Raw genomic sequence first — 19,979 nt, forward strand, 5'->3', positions numbered from 1 at the left:
TACTCGGGCCTGGTCTCTCTCTAAACCACAAGGGAATAAACCCTCTCTGCACATTTGGGTAAAATACCCAGCAATCTCACTGTGCTCTTTCTTTAAAATACCCTCTCCGCAAAAACAAGATCACCCAGGAGCTACAGAACGAGAAATAGGCCATGTCAGATCAAGACACCAAGAGCGGAGCTGCAAAAGAATTTCACAGCTGCTTTGAGGCAATTTCTGTATTTTGCTTAAACACCTGGGGAGCTGCAGGAACCTTGTTTAGGAGTCTGGGAGAGCTCGGAACGACGCCTGGATCCAGACGGGAAGAACAAACGGCAGCCACCATGAGCGACCCAGCGGTTTGGGTCAGAGCCACGAAGATTCAGGCACTTCCTTTCACTTGCCAATTGCGATGAAGCAGTTTCGTTCTGCAGTAATTTCAGGCCGTAGCGCCTCCGGAGCCGCCTCCCCACACCGTGCAGCTGCTCCTTCCACCGGCCCTGGGGAAAAGCCCCCATGGGGGAAAGAGACACATGGAGACGAGCCGCTTGTTTCAAAATTAGAGTCTTTATTGCAAGGCCTGATCTTTGGCAGAGCTCTCCGCAGAAACGGCTGCTTCCCTCAGCAAAAAAACAGCCCCAACCTGGCGACGCGTCTGTACAAAATCCTGTGTCAAAGGACAGAGAGCCAGAGGACGAGAGCAGGGACAGTTCTGCACCTCCATTAGAATCGGCCACGTCCTTGCTGTAGTGTTCAAAGAGGTTAGCATTGGGTGTAGTCACCTGACTCAGGTGAAGTCCGGGTGGGAGGAGCCAACCCTCCCCTGGCACCATCTTTCTCCTCATCTCTGCATCTACTGTCCCTGAGATGAGAGGTAGGCTTTACTCCCAGCAGCCCCTGCGGCAGGAGAGCCAGCTGGGCTCTCACTTCTGGCCTTGGCTTGAACCGTCAGCGGGGCACGGACGGGAACTGGCCAGAGGGAGGCGCTCTGCCAGATCATAGGAGCCAGCCTCTTCTCACCCGCCTGCTGGATCCAGAGGACGTGGCGAGAAAGTGAAGAGAGCGCCCCGATGGGTGAAGCCTGGCTGTAAGAGGTGGTTTGATGCACCATGGCACCAAACTGGGCACCAACTGGATGGGACGAGGGGTAGAAGAGCAAGATCTCCTCTTAGCCCCATTTCTAGGGGACGGTACTATTCCCGGGGCAGGGAGAGCTCTCCCCCGACACACCACACAGTGGGGACACCGGCTGTGCACCCACGGATTACAGGGGATCCTGCTGGATCACATTTGGCCATTAGCCCCAGCACACTGGCTGGCTCTCTGAAGCTCTAATACTGTGTTGGCTGGTGATCGCAGACACCCTGGGTCCCCCCCACTCCTGCGCTGATGGCATCACGCCCAGCATCACAGCAAGGGGGAGGGGACAAGAGGCCAGGGCAGCCGGTGTTTGGGCTCCTTGGGGTGGGGAGCAGAGAGGGGGTTCCATGCTCAGCAGATTTCCCCCTGCCCCCGACCAACCCAGGGACAGGGCGTAAGGCCAACACAGGCGCCAGGGCGCCAAGCCCAGGGGAGATCAGCACCAAGGAGAATGTTTCTCTTCTGCTCCCGGGACAAGGCCCCCTCTGCCCCACCCCAGGCTGGGGGCTCGGTCCCCTCATCCCAGAGAGCCTGAGTTCTCACCACCCATGGCACCCACTGAGCAATACCACCCTGCAGTGCCCCCCTGGCCTCTTCCGCCCGCACAGCCAAACCACTTCCAGACCCTCCTCTGTGCAGACGGGGAAATGGCCGCAGAGAGTGGAGGTGACCCACCCCGGGTCACAGAACTCAAGCATCCTGATGCCCAGTCCCCTGCTCTACCTGCTAGACACTACTCCCTTCCCAGAAGGGCACCGCTCCACCCCTCCGGAGCTGGGACCAGCGCTGGGCGAGGGGGGAAGCAGTTGGGGGGCCAGCCTGAGGAGTTGGGGGGGAGAACACAGCCCCGTTGTTCTCTGCTGGTCCCTGGCAGCTCCCAAGCACAGGGAAGGGCCGTGCTCCCATGGGGCTGAGCCGGGGATGTTCCAAAGCCCCCACTGTGAGGCAGAGGCAGCGCCTGGATCCTGGTGCCGCTCACTCCTGCTTGTCACCGCCAGCCGATTCCGCCGGGGACTCTTGCGTGGGCAGCGGGACCTCTGGCGAGGGAGGGGAGGAGGAATTAGGGAGACCAGCAGCTTCTGGCCTCTGGGGGGCTCTAGTGCCGGAAGAGGGAGCCCAGGGCTCCAGTCCCCAGACTGGATCAGACAGGGGGCATGGGCAAGGGACCCCTCAGACAGAGAGAGTCACTCAGCTCCTGTTACTTCCTGCACAGGACAGCCTCACCTAACCCACCACTGCCACCTCCAGAGGCTCTACCAGCCTTGCCATCCTGGGGGAAACTGAGGCACAGGGAGGGACTCGCCCCTTGTCTTGCAGAGCTGGGAATGGAACCCAGGAGTCCTCGCTCACAGTCCTGTGCTCAGTCCACTAGAGAACCTGTTTCCCCTGCTCTCCTCTGACCAATGGGGACCCCCTGCCCGCAGGAGACACAGCTTGGGAGCGTGACACATGGGAGCCATGAACCTCAGCCCCAAAGGGCCCATTGGGGCATGCCTAGCGGCGGGCAGGGCCAGCAGGAAAGGCAGAGTCAGCCGGGGCAAACTGGGGGGCGCGGGGGAGGAGGACTGATGCTGTCCTTCAATCCCTGTAATCATCTGCAATGGGACAAGCTGTGACCACACTGCACCGTGCCGGCTCCCCCTGGTGACGGGGAGGCTGCCCGGCGGCTCCTACCTTCCCTCTCCTCCACGATGGTGCCGACCGGGCTGTCGGGCGCGGGGCCCTGCTGGCCCCAGTGCTGCGAGCGGAACATCACCATCTCCTCCAGGTTGCGCACCACCGTCACGGCGCCCTTCTGCGGCGGCACCGGGGGCCGGGGCGGCTCCGCCCCTCTGCAAGAGGGGGACGGGGTGAGAGCCTTGGCTTGGGGATGGGCACCTAGGGTGGCACCCAAGGGAGAGCCCGGCTGATCGCTCCCCCCTCCCATCCAGGCTACCCACCCATGGAGGGTTCCCAGCGCGCCCTGAAGGGCGGCCTCAGCCGGCCCAGGGGGCTGGGGATTGAGTTCCAGGACCTTCCCCACCTCCAGCTAGGGGAGCCGGGGCAGCACCATGCAGGGCGAGGGCCTGGCTTGGAGGGAGCCAGAACCCATGTCATGGGCACCCAGAAGCCAGCTGCCTGCCTGCGCCCGCATCCCGCTCGGTCTCAGACCCCAGCTGAGCGCAGGAACGGCGGGATCCTCACCCAGCCCCTCTGCGCCACCCAGGAGCCCCCTCCTCCCTTCCCTCGCAGCCAGCCTGCTCACCTGTCGGGGGACACGATGCCCGTGTGGCTGAGGGAGCGTCTCACCTGCGAGGCCAGAAAGCGGGAGAGGGTCAGATGGAACCGAGCGATCTGGGGGCACCGGGCAGCTCTGGAGCTCATTCATATCCAGCTCAGACTGGCAGCGTGGGCACACATCTGATGACAGCTGGGGGGCCAGCATGAGCCACGCTGGGATCATAGCAATGTCCTTCGCAAAGAGGCCAAGGACAAACTGACCCCAGACACCCTGCTCAGAAGCTTGCCCTGGTGCTGCTTGGGCTCTGCCCTCTCTGGGGCCGTGACCAGAGCCCGGCTAGCTCCCAGCCGACCCACACAGCCCTGCCCTGGCACTTGGGGCTGGCAAAGAAGCGAAGCATGCTGGGTTTCCAGTCTGTCCTAGGCAGATGCCACTGCTAGTCCAAATGCTGCCCCCTGCCCCAGCGAGGCTCTTACTCTATGGGAGTGCGGGAGTTTGGTGCCCACGAAGTCCTGGGGCAGGGGGGCCGGTGAGGGCTGGTAGAGCTCAGGTGCCAGGCGGGCGTTGGCGAATTTCATGCACTCCTCCAGTGTGGAGATGAACTGGCTGCAGGTGGCTCTGAGCAGGGAGGAGGCTTCATTCATCTTCTGGGGATGGGGAGGACAGAGGGTTACCGAGAGGAACAGCCGCCCACAATCCTTTGCGCTCCTGTAGCACCAACCTCTCCAAGCCTGCTGTACAGGTGGGGAAATGGAGGCAAAGAGAGGGGCAGTGACTTGCCCCGGCCACCCAGGGAGTCAGTGGCCTCCCCGCGCCTTTGTTAGCTGGCTTCGTGGCATTGCAGACACACAGGCCAAGGCATTGCTCAGAAGAGAAGCAGCTTTGGGAAAGAGAGTCATGCCTAGCGGATAGAGCAGGGGAGTGGGACTCAGGACTCTTGGGTTCTATTCCTGCCTCTGGGCGCAGAGTGGGGTCGAGTGTTTAGATCAGGGGGCTCACATCCACGCATATCTTCACTCCTGGGCCCCGCCCCATCTGTTTATGCCATGAAGCCTCATACCCCATGAGGATCCCAGCCACTTGAGCAGGTGGTATAGCAGCACAGCCCTGCAGCGGGGAGTTCCGCTGGTTGACTCGCACTGCATGCCGCAGCCCTCTCTGAGCTGTTGGAATCAGGCGGCCTTTGTGCCTCAGCAGGAAGGAGTGGGTAGCTAGGACCTGTGTCCTCCAGATCCTCCTAAAACCGAACAGCTCCCCCTTAACACCCCCCCCCCAGCTCCCTTTGAACCTCAATATCGAGCGGGGAGCCGTTGTCCTGGGGCCGCGTGGACTCCTGGACGTCCAAGACCTGCTGAGTCAGCACATCGCAGTACAGCCGTAGCTCCGACAGCTTCCGGCCCAGGGACTCGCTGCTCAGGTGCATGTCTGGAGGGAGATGGGAAGATCAGCATTGCCTCGTTCCTACCTTGCTCCCCTGGAAGCCCCAGGCCCTGTATGTTATATGCAGGGACTGTTTCGCCCCTGCCACTGAAGTGCAGCCACCTCTGGGGTGGAACGTAGCATCTGCTTAACAACCTGCAATAACACTGCACTAGTCTAAGACAGGAAGTGAAGAAAAACAGAGGATCCAGCAGAAACCGTCAGGGGAGCCAGAATGGAATGGCCCACGTTGGAATTTAGCCAGGACACAGGGGTTGATGCCCCGGTTCTTACAGCGGCACTGGGCTTGTAAATAAGCGGACCTGTCTCGTGCGGGGGGCCATCGGGCTCAGCACTGACCCAGAGAGGAGAAAGCGCCCCCTACTGGAGGCACCCACCCTCCAGCACAGCCAGTAACGTAGCTAGGGGGGAGCGGGGCAGCGGCCGCTCTCCCACCGAGCAGAAGTGCTGCCTTTCTAATTTTTTTTTAATCTCCGCTCCCCCTGTTTTCTCTGCCACGGAGCACAGCACTGAGCTCAGCATTGACCGGAAGGGGAAGATTGCAAGGGGAGAGGGCGCCCCCTCCCTGAGCCCTCCCACATCACTCCCTGCAGCCCGGCACCCTCTAGTGGGCTGGGGCTTTGGGGTCAGGCTGTCCACTACTGGGCCCCCCACCCAATAACCAGCAGGTCAGAGGCCAGCTGGGATTGGCTTGAAGGATGAAATTCCGGTTCTCTGCAGTTGCCGCCGAGTGACTGTTTCCTGAGGAGGGGGGAACACCGGCACCCAAGCCCGTCTCTGCTCCCCGGTGCAGCCAGCCCTTCCACACCCCTCTGCTGCCGCAGTCTTGGGCCCGCACGCATAGCTCTGCCGGTGCCCCTCAATCCTGACCCACAGCCCCCCCTGCTATTCCAGCCTGCCCCCCAACCCCAGCCCCTCTAGTCCAACCGACAGCCCCCTGCTTTCCCAGCGCCAGGCTCCCCACCCTCAGCTCTGCCGGTGCCCCTCAATCCTGACCCGCAGCCCCCCCTGCTATTCCAGCCTGCCCCCCAACCCCAGCCCCTCTATGCCAACCGACAGCCCCTTGCTTTCCCAGCGCCAGGCTCCCCACCCTCAGCTCTGCCGGTGCCCCTCAATCCTGACCCACAGCCTCGCTGATGTCCCTCAGTCCCAACCCGCTGCCTCCTGCTACCCCAGTCCTGGGCTCCCCCAACCCCCCGATCTGTCCCTGACATACACACTGCCCAGATCTGCCACACCGCAACAGAGATCACCGTTTCTCTGGCACAGTGCCCACCCTCTCCCTTCAGGAAGGACCAACCTTTGTCCTTCTGGCTCCTGCTGTCGCCCAAACAGGCTTTCGAGCTGCCCAGGGCCACCAGCCACTTCTGCCTCTCCGCAGCACCCCCTGCCTTCAGGTAGAAATACTGCTCCCCCGGAATCACCAGCTCCATGCGCGTGGCATCGGTGGGGTGCACTGCAGGGACAAGACAGTCGCTGAGCGAGAGCCCAGTGCTCGGGTAGCAGAGTCTGTTCTCACCTTGCATGACACAATCCAGCTCTGCAGGCAGAGTCTAGGGACCCAGGGCTTCTCCAGGAGGAGAGTGGGAGTGGGGTCCAGAGGTTAGAGCAAGGGACTGGGAGCCAGGACTCCTAGGTTCTATGCCCAGCTCTGGGAGGAGAGAGAGGTCTAGTGGTTAGAGCAGGGGACTGAGTGCTAGGACACTTGGGTTCTATGCCGGATTCCAACAGCCACACGCTCTTTTGTGGAATCTCAGCACTAGATTGGACAAAGCTCTGGAATGGTCTCCGGGGGGAGATTCTTAAACTGGGGAGCTGCCCTGTCTCCACCCCACCCACAGTGAAACCCTCAGCTGGCTGCAGCCCAAGCCAGGGCTCTGAGGAGTTTCAGGGCCCACTGAATCCAAGGGAAACCTCCCACACGACTGATCGGCTCCCTTGGTGCGAGGTGCATCTTCAGTGGCACCACATCTGCGCTCAGAGGTAGAAGCGACATGCAAATCCAAAGGGGGCAGTGACTGGGGAGGACAGAAATAGCCCAGATAGACGTGTGTGTGTCTCTGCCGGGGGGAGAGGGGCAGGTGAGAGTGGCAAGGGGTGGGAAGGGCCCATTGGAGAATCTGGCCCCCTCAGTGTTCGTTAAATTCTGGACCGTTACCCTGCCAGGATCCCAGGTCAGCAGCACAGCAAGCCAGCCCCCACCTGGTCCAATTGCCACCCCCTACCCGCACGAGCCTCTCACCCAGCGGGGGAGTGCAGGGCACCGACCTTTGATCTCACAGACGGCCATCTTGATGCTGCCCTTGCTGCCTTTGCCCACATCGTCCTGAGAGTCATAGTAGGACAGGATGCCGCTGTCCAGGACAAAGTACCGTGGCTGCCAACCTAGAGGGGAAAGGAAAGGCCAGGCCAGTCACCCGCCTAATGCCTGCCAGGGCGCGTCTCTCCTCCAGGGAGCCCAGCTCCCACGGCTGCCGCCTGGCGCACAGCAGCCCTGCTCACGCGAGGGTCAGCATGAAGCCAGGACTCCTGGGTTCTATTTCCAGCCCTGGGAGGGCGTGGGGTTTAGTGCTTCGAGCAACGGGCCGGGAAGCAGGACTCCTGGATTCTCTTCCTGGCTGTGGGAGAGGAGAAGGTTCAGAGTCAGGACTCCTGGGTCCTACCCCTGCCTGTGCCCCCGACACGTTGCTCCCCCATCAGTGTCTGTATGCGGGTATTACGGGGGTGACGTGCTCCAGTGAAAGAGGCCAGAGATGTGCAAACGTAAAGTCGACAGACCCCGGTCGTCAGCAGGCAGGATCGAACCTGGGACCTCTGAAGCTTAGTGCACGAGCCAAAAGCCAACTGGGCCAGCAGGTTATTTGCTACCCCTCCTCCTTTGGGGTCCACCTGTGTTGCTTACCCTATAAGAGAATTACAAACTCTGCATCCTCACAACCCCCCAGGCACAGGGTGGCCCCTGCCCCCAGTTGGCACCTGGCTCTCAGAACGGAATAGGGAGCCGCCCATGGGCCAGCCAGCCTTTGTGCCGAGTTAGAGCTTGGGACTGGGAGAGGCCGTGTAGACTGTTGGGGGAAGGGATGGTGGGGTTCTCCGATCCCATCCGGAAACATGCGGAGGGGGGCATAGACCTGGCCCCGTTCAAAGAGAGGGAGGCAGCCCCTCTTTGAAGGAAGAGACATAAGCCTGGCTTGTGGGGGGTGGGTCCAGGTCACAGTCCTGTGAACCTGGTTCAGGGGCAGTGAACCCACTTCAGGGACGGAGGGGTCACAGACCTGTCCTGGTTTGGGGGAGAAGGATCATGGACCTGCCCTATTCAGGGGGAGCAGGCCCAGGTCAGGGGAGGAGGGCAGGGAGACCCGGCCCAGTTTGGAAGCGGGGGGTGGAGGGGTTACAGAGAGCTGGCCCAGTTCCGAGGGGATGTTGTCTTACAGAGACCCAGCCCGGTTTGTGGTGGGGAGGAGGGCACAGACACCCAGACCGGCTGGGGAGGGTCACACAGACCTGGCCCGGTTCAACGGGTGCGGGGGTGTCATACAGACCTGGGCCAGTTCAGCGGGGGGGGGGGTGTCACACGGACCTGGCCCGGTTCGGGAGGGGGAGGGAGGTGTCACACAGACCTGGCCTGGATCAGCCAGGAGGTGGGGGAGGGGCACACAGATCTGGCCCGGTTCTGGATGGAGGTCACAGGGACCTGGCCCGGTTCGGGGGGCAGAGGGGAGGGTCACACAGACCTGGCCCGGTTCAAGGGGAGGATCACAGAGACCTGGCCCGGTTCGGGAGGGGTGCGGGGTCACACAGACCTGGCCCGGTTTGGGGGCAGAGAGGGGAGGGTCACAGGGACCTGGCCCGGTTCGGGGATCACACAGACCTGCCCCAGTTCGGGGCGGGGGAGGGTCACATGGACATGGCCCAGTTCGGCGGGGGAGGGGGATGTCATACAGACCTGGCCCAGTTGAGCCAGGGGATGGGGGGGGGACACAGACCTGGCCTGGTTCTGGGTGGAGGTCACAGGGACCTGGCCCGGTTTTGGGGAGGATCGGGGGTCCCATGGACCGGGCCCGGTTCGGGGGGAGAGTGGAGGGTCACAGGGACCTGGCCCGGTTCAGTCGGGAGGGCAAGGGGGGGTGTCACACAGACCTGGCCCGGTTCAGCCCGGGGGGGGGGGGAGGCTCTCGCGGACCTGGCCCGGTTCAGCCCGGGGGGGGGGGAGGCTCTCGCGGACCTGGCCCGGTTCAGCCCGGGGGGGGGGGAGGGGAGGCTCTCGCGGACCTGGCCCGGTTCAGCCCGGGGGAAAGGGGAGGCTCTCGCGGACCTGGCCCGGTTCGGGGATGGTCCGTCTCCACCCCCGCCCCCAGGCCAGGGGTATCCCCAGCCCCCAGGGGCGGCAGATCCGGACCCGGACCCGCCCCCGCGGCCGTTACCCGAGAGGTAGTTGGTCCATTTCAGTAACGCTCCCTCCATCGCCAGGGTAGTAAATGTGAGCCTCCCATTGACAACACCGGAGCGACCAACCAATCACCGGCCGAGGAGGGCGGGGCTATAGCTCTTTCGCCCAATAAAAAGAGCGTATTGGATACGAGGGCGGGACGTGGGAAAGGCAAGCCAATCACCATGGAAGGAAGTGCACGTGTGGGAGGGAACAACAGGTGTGTCACTAATGACATCAGCAGACCCCAACCTGTGGCTAATGAGAACTCTCCATTCCGCCGGGCCGCCATTTCCCCTACTTATGGCGCGCAAAGGCCTGTGGGTGATGTAGTGCTCCAGCCCATTCTATTCCTTGGTGGCAAGGCAAGCAGAAAATACAAATCCCAGGGAGCCCTAGGGCAGCTGAGCTCCCGGCGGTGGATTGTGGGTAATATAGTCCTCCTGCGCCGGCCTACAGGGCTCAGAGACGGGAGCTCAATGTCCCAGGATGCATCGGGGCTATCAGGGTGCGTCTCACGGGTTTGTGGGTAATGTAGTCTTCCCTGCCCACATGGCTCAAAGAGGGGGCGTGGTGCTGACTCCATGTCCCAGGATGCATCGGGGCAGCGCCATGCTGCGCGCGGGTGGTTGTGGGTAACGTAGTCCTCCTGCCCGCTGGGCCAGGGACGAGGGGCCTGGGAAGGACTCCATGTTCCAGGGATCCCTGGGCGGCGCGGGCGGCCTCCCCCAGCCATTGTCGGTGGCGGCGCTCGCTGGCCGGAGAGGGGCTCCCAGCCAGGGCTGCAGGCACGGTGGCTCCGGTGGGGCAGGAGGAGGGAATGAGTGAGGAGGAGGAGGCCTGTGGGACCAAGAAGAGTGGCGGGTTCCCCAGGTAACCGGGCGGCTCAGGGGCGGCCCCTCCCACCGCTCCCCCCAAACTGGGCGCTGGGGGGGGGCGGATCCTGGGGGAAGCCCCTCTCATTGCCCCCCCTCACTGGGGTGTCCTAGGGGGGTCAGCCCCTTCCCACTGCACCCCTGGGAGGTGGGGCGGGTCCTGGGGGGCAGCTCCTCCCATCACCACCCCAATGGGGACGTGCTCCCATTGGCCCCCCGCCCCGCTGGGTACAGGGGGGGGAGATCATGGGATAGAGCCAGCTGCTCCCACGGGGTACTGGGGTATCCTCAGACAGGCGTAGGGGGGCATCCGGGGTGGAGGACGGCTTCTCACACTGAGCCCCACCACCCAACTGGGTACTGAGGGGATTTTCACTGGGGGCATCACGAGGGGTAGCTGATCCCACTGACCCCTCCTACTGGGGGACCAGGGAGACTGCCATGGGGTGAGGGGGTAGCTGCTCTCATTACAGCCCTCCCCCTTTGCTGGGGGACTCTTTCACAGGATCAGTGGGGTGCTCTGGTGTGGGAGAGGGAGCTTCTCCCACTGCTTCTTTCCCCACAACTCCCCCTCCCGGCTCTGGGAATAGCCCTGGGTGTTTAAGGCCCCGGGGCAAGCCCTGATCTGTGGTGGTTTCTGAGCCTGTGTCCCTGTGTTGTGTCCCCTGCCCCAGTATAGAGCAAATGCTTGCCTCCAATCCCGGAAAGACCCCGATCAGCCTTCTTCAGGAGTATGGGACAAGAATAGGCAAGACGCCCGTGTATGATCTACTCAAAGCCGAGGGACAAGCGCATCAGCCCAACTTCACCTTCCGAGTGACTGTCGGGGACATTAGCTGCACCGGTCAGTTAGCCGTGGGGGAGGCGGGTAAATATGGCTCCCAAACAAGGGAAACCTTGGCATTGCCACCCACTTGAGGGGCCTGATCTTGAGCTGCCTCCTGCTGACGGGTCGCGTCTCTGCATTAAAGGTGTCACTCGTGCTTGGAGCCAGGGGGCTGTGGATCAGGACTCTTGAGTTCGAATCTGGGTTCCTTTATAAAGTGCTTTGAGCCCTGTGGGTGGACGTGCTTTGTAAGAGCTAGGTGGTGGTGCTATAGTGAGCGGAGGGGGAATGGGTGAGGTGGCTTTGGCCAGAATTCTCCCCGGGGTAGGGGGTGGTGACTAAGATTTTCTGAGGGGGATGGGAGTCATCATCCTGGTGCATGGGGCCCATTCAGGCAGAGGGTGGAACTCAGAGCTTCTTGCCTCCCAATCTGAACCATGCCTAGGGCATCCTTGGCGGGAGGATCCCAGGGCCTCGAGGTCTTGGGTTCAAGTTCAGCTATTAGCACTTAAGGTCTTGTTTGGTAGCCTCTGGGTGGAGGGAGTTGGCTGGGTCGCAGCCCAGCTCCTAGTGGCACAGGCGCCTCCACCATAGAAACAACCCTCCTGATTCTTGGCACTTGCCAGCCCCCCGTGGGCCACTTTTCAAGGCAGAATGAGCCATGGAGACAGAGTTCCTTGCCCTGCTGCTGTCCCTGCTTGGGGGCTAGAGGCTGTCAGCTTTGGGAGCTGCTGATCTATCACCAGCACAGAGAGCAACTGAGTGACACAGCTGGGAATAGAACCCAGGACTCCTGACTCCCAGCCCCCCACTGCTCTAACTGCTAGACACCCTGCTTTCCAGGTCAAGGCCCAAGCAAGAAGGCAGCCAAGCACAAGGCAGCAGAGGTGGCCCTAAAGCTCCTGAAAGGGGGAAATATGCTGGAGCCAGCAGCATCGGAGGAATCCAGGTGAGGGGGGGCAGAGGGGGGACCTGGGCCTTTACTTAATTTGCTTCTCAACTTCTTTGATCCTTTACCTGCAGACTCGCATCCAGACCCAAACCCGCCCTCTACTCCCCACTCCTGTCCTGTCAGAGTAGAGAGATTTGGGGGTGCGTGTGGGAAGAGTTGGGGATGGAGAATCTCAGCTGAGGAAATGGCCCCCAGCTGGTGCAGCCTATGGGCTAGAGCACTGGACTGGGAGTCAGGAGATTTGTGTTCTACTCCTGGCACTGCCACTGGCCTGCTGGGTAACCTTAGGCAAGTCACTGCCCTGTTCTTTGCCTCAGTTTCCCTAGCTGTAAAATGCAGATAATGGTACTGATCTCCTTTGTAAAGTGCCTTGAGATCAGTGGATGAAAGGCACTACATTTGAGCTGGGTGGTGGTATTATTCATTATTAAAACATCCCTAGTCCCCGCGGTCCCTTTCCTGCCCCCAAGTGGCACCACACCCAAGCGTTTAGAGGTAGGAAGAGCTGGTTCTTGTTGCGCTCGGAGGCGCGAAGCCTGCTTTAATTTTTGTCACCTTTTATTTTCAAAGCTCTCCTTTCTCCCTAGAGCCCCTTTCTCAGCTCAGCACCGCAGCGGCCCCCGCAGCGCCCATCTTGCCTGCTGCCTCTCCCAGGTAAAAGGGAAAGTCACAGAGAGGGGCTCTGGGCCAAGGTCACCCAGTGTGATCTTGGGACACCTCGTTTTGTATTGGTGGGGTGCTCAATTTAAAGACACCTCAAAGGGGTTTGGTTTTCAGAGCCTGGTGGGGACTCCGTATCCCAGTATGCATTGGGACAGGAGGGGTTGTGGCTAATGTAGTCCTCCTGCCCATTTGGCCTGTAGGTAGAGGCCTGGTGAGGACTGTGTATCACAGGATTCATTGGGGCAGTAGAGCGCTTTGCAAGGGGTTGTGAGCAATGTAGTCCCCCTGCCTGACTAGCCCATAGGCTGGTGCCGAGTGGGAACTCAGGTATCAGGGCCCTATCAGCAGTACTGCCAATCTGCATGCTATTTGATATTTATTCTTAAAGCCCCAGCTCCTGGAGTCATGTGATTTCACAGGGAATCTCAGCTTCCATTAAAAAAACTGGTTAAGTGTCTTGCCCTGGGGGTTGCCTAGAAAAGCTGCAAAAGGTTTAGTAACCACCAGGTAAATGTAAGAACCCAACAGTGATTATTGTTTAAAAATCACCTGATTCTTAAGCCAGTCCCTGGTTTTTGAGCCCTCGGGGGTGGCCATGGTACATTCAGGGTCCCAAGCTGGGTACGCAAAAATCACTCAAATCCACGCTGGGGGCTGTGCTTGGGAAACCTCTGGCCTGATGAGCTCAGAGGCACATACGTCTCGCCCGCACCTTTCATCCCCAAATGTCTTGAGTATTGGGTTGTGTCGCCCATCTCTGCAATGCAGCCGTCTCTGGGGCAGAGCATGGCGGGTGTCTTACAGCAATACAACTGCAGTTTAGGGCAGGGAGTGAAGAAGGATCCTGTTGGTAATTGAAAGTGCCGGGGGTATTTGGGGCGCCGGAATGGAATTGCCGAAATTGGGATTCGTGCCCCAACTCTTGTGAAAAGAGCCAGGGGGACTCGGGTGACCCCCAGTGCTTAGGACCTCGCTGTTACGGCTCAACGAAACAGCACCGCCTCTGGCACTGCCTGCTAGCACCGGGCTGGAGGTCTGGAGACAGCACTGACTCAGAGGGGAGAATGTCCCCTCCTGATTCCCCCATTGTACTCCCTGCAGCACAGCGCTCCCTAGCATCCTACTGGAGCATTGCAGCCAGTGCCTTCCACTGAGTCACCCATCCCAGTTCCATTGGGCGTCTCCTGCCAGTGGCTCCCCACCCCCTCCCGCAAGCCCCTGGCACCTCCAGCAGACTCCCTGGCCAAGGGCTGTAGGCAGCAGCCCAGCCGGCCAGCTCAGCCCCCTTCACTGGTGCCCTTGTGTCTCACTCAGAAGCTCACCGATGGAGGTGAAGTCGCCCGTCTCGCCCCAGCAGTCGGAGTGTAACCCTGTGGGGGCGCTGCAGGTAGGTGCCGTCGGGGCACTTTTCCCCGTGGCGCAGGGGCCTCTGCTCGCTTGGGGAGTGGGCGTGCCCCAGGTAAGCCTGGGCTGGCTGGGTTGGGGACGAAGCTATTGAAGCAAAAGGCTTCATCACCCTCGAGTACCAGAGACCCTGGGTGGCCAGATGGGGCAGAGTAGCTGGTTTGAATCCTGGAACGGGTTGGTTGGGCCCAAATCCTGACAGCTGTTTGATGGCTCCTGGGTGGATCTGAGCCTTTGCCATCTCCATTAGCAGCTTCAGCAGACAGGGGTCCCTCTCGCGGGTGGTTCGGGGCGGGCTTGGGCTGCCTGGGCTGTCCCCAACCCTGTGGTCACGGGACTCTGGTGCTGTCTAGCTGGCCCCTTTCAGCAGCACTCAGATCCCGGGCTTGTCACTGGAAGAACCAAACCGCAGCGGTTGTGCCCAGTCCCATGTGTCTCGCCTGTGGCTGTCGGGTTCCCTCAGTCCCTCAAGAGTGGGGGTGTTGAGGGGTGAGTCTCACAGCACCGGCTGCACCATGTGAGGACCCCTTCCAATAGCCCTTGGGTTCCTAACCCTCTTGGGACCTCTGCCCAGATGGGCTGTCCCCATCCACAGACACTGGGCAGCCCAGGCGCTATTGGGCAAACTCCCCACCCTCCCCTTGAGTTTCCCCTGGGTTGGGCTCTCGGTTTCCATGGCTTCTGCTGAGCCAGTCTGCGAGCAGGTAGGTTGCCATGGTGACTTAGGGATGGATGTGGTGTTGGCTAGAGCACTGGACTGTGACTCTGGAGACCTGGATTCTCTTCCTGGCTCTGCTACTGATCTCAGCCAAATCACGTCCCCGCTCCGTGCCGCAGTTTCCCCTCCTTTGTCTGTCTGCGGCAGGGGCTGTCTCACCTGGTGTCTGTGCAGCACAATGAGACTGATCTCAGCTGAGACCTCTAGGCATGACCATGATAAAAACAACGAAACTAGGGCTGTCAATTAATTGCAGTTAGCTCAAGCGATTAGCTCAAAACAAATTAACCTGATTAAAACAATTAATTGCAATTAAGCGCATTGTTTAACAATAATAGAATACCAATTTAAATTTATTATAACTACTTTGGGATGTTTTTCTATGTTTTCAAATATATTGATTTCAGTTACAAGACAGAATACAAAGTGTCCAGTGCTCACTATCTATTACTATTTTTGATTATAAATATTTGTATTGCAAAAGAGAGAAACAAAAGAAATAATATTTTTCAGTTCAACGCATATGAGTACTTTAGTGCAATCTCTTTATCGTGCAAGTGCAACTTACAAACATAGAATTATTTGGTTTTTTACACAATTGCACACAAAAACAAAACAATGTACAACTTTAGCGCCTACAAGTCCATTCAGTCCTACTTCTTGTTCAGCCAATCGCTCAGACAGACAAGTTTGGTTACATTTACAGGAGATAATGCTGCCTGCTGTTTGTTCACAATGTCACCGGAAAGCGAGAACAGGCATTTGCATGGCATTGTTGTAGCTGGCATTGCAAGTTATTTACGTGCCAGATGCGCTAAACATTCGTATGCCCCTTCATGCTTCAACTTGTAGATTTGCACTCTTTTTTTACAGTGCAAATATTTGTAATAAAAAAAAATATAAAGCGAGCAGTGTGTACTTTGTATTCTGTGTTGAAATTGAAATCAATATGTTTCAAAAGATAGAAAAAATAACATGCAAAAATATTTATAATAAATTGGTATTCTATTATTGTTTAACACTGCAATTTAAAACTGCAATTAATCACAATTCATTTTTTATCTCACGATTAATCACCATTTTTTAAATCTTGCAATTAATCGTCATTAATTTTTTTAATCATTTGACAGCCCTAAATGAGACCCAAACTTCACATGGGCCACTAAGTGACAGACTGGGGGGAGGGGGTTGGGGGGAGGTTGGTCTGCACTGACCATGCCTGGATTCAGACTTGCCCCAGCCGGTTACCCCCTCCTCCAGTCCCTGGTGTTTAATGGTAGTAGCTTGGCCAGGGTATCTGGGTAGGAATTTGTCTGCAAGGGGCATCAGGGACTGCCCTATCCTGGGTGTTCGCTGCCAGTCTGAGGGCCTCTCCACCCAGGTCCCTGGCACCGGCCTTGCTGGTGCTCACACCACCAGCTGTGTCTGGGGCCAGCCTGCCTCTGGGATCAGTGGGGGTCAGGCGGTCCCCCACTCCCCTACCTGAGGAGGATCCTGCCATGGCTCTCATGATGCCCTGTTGTCACCCTCCCCAAGGAGCTGGTGGTCCAGAAGGGCTGGAGGCTGCCGGAATACACCGTCACCCAGGAATCGGGGCCTGCCCACCGAAAGGAATTCACCATGACTTGCCGGGTTGAGAGGTTCATCGAAATAGGTAACTGCCGGCCATGTACTGAGGCGACATGGGTGATGGGAGCATCTCCACCTCCCATGGGGAGAAGAGGGTCCCGGGGAGGGTGGGGATTACAGGGGTGTTCAGATTAATTCCAGAGAAAACATGGTGCCCCTAAAGTGGGTGAGTGAATCCAGCATTCAAAGGTGGAGCCAGGGAGGGGCTGGGCAGGGTCCTGACTCACAGTCCCAGCCCTGGGCTTTCCTCACCCCAGCTCTGCCTATGCCCCTCAATCCCAACCTCTTGAAGGCACACCCCCATTGGTGATTTTTCCCAGACAAGGCCCTAGGGGTCTCCTTGGTGCAGCCAAGAGGGCTCCTCTTCTAGCCCTTCCCTGTGCTGCACAGGAGTTAACCCCCTGTTCCCCAGAGGGCAGGCGGTGCCCATGCCGGGCTCTGGGCATCAGCGATGACAGCGCTCCCCCTGCAGGGAGCGGCACCTCCAAGAAGCTGGCCAAGCGCAACGCGGCGGCCAAGATGCTGGTGCGAATCCACAATGTGCCCATGGACCAGCGGGAGGGCAGCGAGGCTGAGGTGGAGGAGGACCAGTTCTCCATCGTGAGTGCGGGCGAGGGCGGGACCGGCATGCTGCTTGGAGATGGGGCCCTCACCTTCTGATGGAGGAGGTGTGTCCATAGGGACTACAACTCCCAGCATGCAGTGCTCTGTGTGCTACTAAGATGGGGTCTCACCCTTTGATGGAGAGGTGTGTCCATAGAAACTACAACTCCCAGCATGCAGTGCTCCATATTGCTTGGAGGCAATAGCAGGCAAGTGTCTGGGCTTCTAGCAGGGGAGTGTGTGGCCCATGGAGACTATAAGCAGCGCAACAGATTGCATGCTGGGAGCTGGAGGCAGTGGGGCTTTGCCCTCCCTAATGGAGGGTGTGGCCCATAGAGACTACACCTCCCAGCATGCAATTCATCATGCTGCTTAGAGACAAAGGAGCTCAGTAGGATTGTGGGGGCAACCTATGGCGGTTACAAGGCCCAGCCTGCCCCTTCGTGCTGAGCGGCTGGGCTCAAAGTAGTGGCTTGTCCACCCTACGGCATAGCTGTAGTGCCATAGCTGTGCCGGTGGGACCCATAGTGTAGACGCAGCCTCCTGCACTGGAAGTGGGGGTTCCTCCGTGGGTTAGGAGGGCAGGGCTGTGCCCGCGTCAGGGCTAGGTGGGCAGGGCTGTGCCCATGTCAGAGCGTCCCTTTTCCCACCCCCGGGCATTGCAGGTCTGCCTTGTAAGCAGAGGCCAGGCCTAGACGTGCTCCCCCAACACCTTGCCCATCGGCCACTGCTGGGTTGGGCCCCCAGCTGATGCTCTCTCCCCCGCTCCAGACCGTGGGGAACAAGCTGGACAGCCTGAAGGGCCGGCTCTCGGGCTGCACCTGGGACTCGCTGCGAAACTCGGCCGGCGAGAAGATCCTCCATCTCAAGAGCCACCCGCTGGAGGCGCTCAACGCCGGCTTCTGCAGCCTCCTGCAGGAGCTCTCCGAGGAGCAGAGCTTCGACATCAGCTACCTGGACATTGGTAAGGGGCAGAGACCCCACCCAGCCCCCGCCGCCTGCCAGGCACCTGCCCCCACGGGAATGCTCCACCATGCCGTTGAGGGCCGGCACTGTCCCTCCTGTGGGGCGAGGGTTCCCCAGCACTGCGCCATATGCTGGGGGCTCCTTGGGCCAGCCGTGGGGAGCAGGGGCAGCGACCTCCAGAGTCTGTTACTGCTGACGCCAGCCTTGGCGGGAAAAGCACCCTCCCCCACGCCCCAAACAGGGACCGAGCACCCTGCCCCCCCAACCTCAGGGGCTCCGCCCATCACCCTCTGCCCCTTCTTCTCCCCCGGGCCTGAGCATCCTGTCCCTCACTTCCTGGGGCTCAGCAGCCCCCACCCCAGGCACACCTTGTTGTGCTCACACCCACGTCCCCCCTGGGCTCAGCCTGCAGCGCCCCCAGCCCTGACGCCCCATCTCTCCCCGCAGACGAGATGAGCCTGAGCGGCCTGTACCAGTGCCTGGTGGAGCTGTCCACGCAGCCGACCACGGTGTGCCACGGCTCAGCCGCCTCCCGCGCTGCCGCCCGCACTGCCGCTGCCCGCAACGCCCTGCAGTACCTCAAGATCATGGCGGGAGGCAAATGAGGAGGTGCCTGGGCCCAGCAGAGCCTCTGGGGCTGTGGACGCTCAGCCAGGTGGGTGCCTGGAGCCATGCCGGCACACGCCTCCCAAGGCCGGGGCTGGGGCAGACACAGGTTGGACCCACACGGAGCCCCACGGCCAGGACAGGGCGTCCTGCTTCCCCTGATTCGTGAGGGGCAGGACCTGGAGCCCCCAGGAGAGACGCCAGCCCTGCCCCAGCAGCCTCCACCAGGCCTGAGTGGGCTCTGGGCGCAGGGACGCTCTGGGCTCTCAGGGGCGGGGCCCACTTGCTCCGACGGGCCCACCATACGTGGGGGCACAGAGGGCCAGTGTAGCAGCTCACCCTAGCAGGAGATCGCTCCTGATCCAAGCGCTGCCTGCTCCAGGGAGTCCCCCTCCCCCAGCCGAGCCCAGCGCTTTCCACTGCACTGTTGGGGGGCTAATGCTGCCCCATGGCTGTTCCAATCTGCCCCCCCAGCTGCTGTCCTGCTCCAGCCGCACAGAGCAAAAGTTCTTATTGGCCATAGGGAGAGTCAGCGCCCTCCTACCCCCATCCCTACATCCCCAGACTCGTCAGCAGCCTCTGACTGTGCCCCCTGATCTGGGCGGGGCTGGAATCCCCCCCCCCCCCCAGGAGTTGCTCCCCCACACCCTCGCTGTCAGCAGCCGAAGAACCATCCTAGGAACCGGGTCCCGAGCAGATTTGGAGCATGGAGCTGCCCCGGGCCGCCAGGAGCGAGAGCCGCCCCCCAGGAGTCTGCGCTGGAGCCGCCCCTGTGGGACTGGAGCTGGGGGCGGGGTAGATTTTTATTGTTGTTTAAAGGCGAGACACAAGGTTTTTAAGACCAAATTCAGGTGCAGCCAGCCCCTGCTGCGGGCACAAGGACCTTGCTGCGGGATCAAATTCCCTCTGGGAGGGGCAGCTGCCCTCGCGTCTCCTGTCCCAATCGGCGTCCGTGCCGGGGGAGTTGCTGAGCCTCATGGCCAGGGGGCCAGTGCTGGAGCCCACGGGTGGATTGTGGGGGGAACTGTCCCGGAACCCGCCCTGGGGGCAGCAGGTGCCGGAGGAGATGGGAAATAAACTGGATGGAGGGGTTTTCTCCAAAATGTTGGTGTGTTTCCTTCTGGGGAGATGGGATGGGGCCAGCTGAGTCTTCGGCTGGGTGGGTGCAATCGGGCGCTGGGGCCAGTCTGAGGCCCAGTAGTGGGATGGGCGGAGCTGAGTGGAGCCAAGGCATCCGGCTGCCCATCGTGAGGCGGGGGTACTGGTTTGGCCGGGGCAGCCTGGCCTATCCTGGTGCTGGGATGGGCCCACCTGGGCCCTTCCCTCCCTGGCTGGTAGGATCCTCTCTCGCCCCCCGCATGTGGCTGTGGTGGAGGCAGTGGGATCTAGTGCGCACGGGGCAGAGACCATGGCCCCCGGCCTCTCCCTTTCCAGCTCAGCCCATTTGACTGGAGCCAGGGGAGAACTCGGAACCGCTCCCTCCCTGCTTCAGATTGTGTCATGGCGAGGGTGCTGCCCACCTGGGTGT

General features: G+C 60.3%; 2 protein-coding genes across 3 annotated transcripts; one reads left to right on the top strand and one right to left on the bottom strand.

Moving 5' to 3' along the window:
• Positions 1 to 532: 532 nt before the first annotated feature.
• LOC141975376 (pleckstrin homology domain-containing family A member 3-like) lies at positions 533 to 9,286 on the bottom strand. Of its 2 annotated transcripts, XM_074935691.1 has the most exons (8): positions 9,205 to 9,286; positions 7,049 to 7,165; positions 6,081 to 6,236; positions 4,629 to 4,765; positions 3,817 to 3,987; positions 3,365 to 3,408; positions 2,794 to 2,951; positions 533 to 2,156 (listed from the first exon to the last, which is right to left on the bottom strand). In XM_074935691.1, the coding sequence occupies exons 1-8, from the start codon at positions 9,242 to 9,244 to the stop codon at positions 2,095 to 2,097; spliced, it is 885 nt and encodes a 294-aa protein (XP_074791792.1). In that variant the 5' UTR covers positions 9,245 to 9,286; the 3' UTR covers positions 533 to 2,094. The 2 variants fall into 2 exon arrangements, with proteins under 2 accessions (XP_074791792.1, XP_074791793.1); XM_074935692.1 differs by lacking the exon at positions 9,205 to 9,286 and having other exon boundaries at positions 3,817 to 4,074; positions 7,049 to 8,312.
• A 574-nt stretch (positions 9,287 to 9,860) lies between these two features.
• TARBP2 (TARBP2 subunit of RISC loading complex) lies at positions 9,861 to 19,074 on the top strand. Its single transcript, XM_074935690.1, has 9 exons — positions 9,861 to 10,082; positions 10,759 to 10,928; positions 11,754 to 11,859; positions 12,433 to 12,516; positions 13,840 to 13,912; positions 16,184 to 16,301; positions 16,749 to 16,876; positions 17,651 to 17,843; positions 18,293 to 19,074. Exons 1-9 carry the CDS (start codon positions 10,030 to 10,032, stop codon positions 18,448 to 18,450), a joined length of 1,083 nt encoding a protein of 360 aa, XP_074791791.1. The 5' UTR covers positions 9,861 to 10,029; the 3' UTR covers positions 18,451 to 19,074.
• Positions 19,075 to 19,979: the final 905 nt, after the last annotated feature.

Source organism: Natator depressus, chromosome 20 (genome assembly GCF_965152275.1).
Source record: "Natator depressus isolate rNatDep1 chromosome 20, rNatDep2.hap1, whole genome shotgun sequence".
NCBI classification, from domain to species: domain Eukaryota; kingdom Metazoa; phylum Chordata; order Testudines; family Cheloniidae; genus Natator; species Natator depressus.

Bases quoted from the DNA above. Each gene is read 5' to 3' on its own strand.
- LOC141975376 (XM_074935691.1), bottom strand. From the start codon at position 9,244: ATGGAGGGAGCGTTACTGAAATGGACCAACTACCTCTCGG. The intron at 7,166-9,204 runs GTAACGGCCGCG...TTTCCCCTCTAG, and splicing joins ATGGACCAACTACCTCTCGG to GTTGGCAGCCACGGTACTTT. The intron at 6,237-7,048 runs GTCGGTGCCCTG...TTGTCCCTGCAG, and splicing joins GGCCGTCTGTGAGATCAAAG to TGCACCCCACCGATGCCACG.
- TARBP2 (XM_074935690.1), top strand. From the start codon at position 10,030: ATGAGTGAGGAGGAGGAGGCCTGTGGGACCAAGAAGAGTGGCGGGTTC. The intron at 10,929-11,753 runs GTCAGTTAGCCG...CCTGCTTTCCAG, and splicing joins CGGGGACATTAGCTGCACCG to GTCAAGGCCCAAGCAAGAAG. The intron at 13,913-16,183 runs GTAGGTGCCGTC...ACCCTCCCCAAG, and splicing joins ACCCTGTGGGGGCGCTGCAG to GAGCTGGTGGTCCAGAAGGG.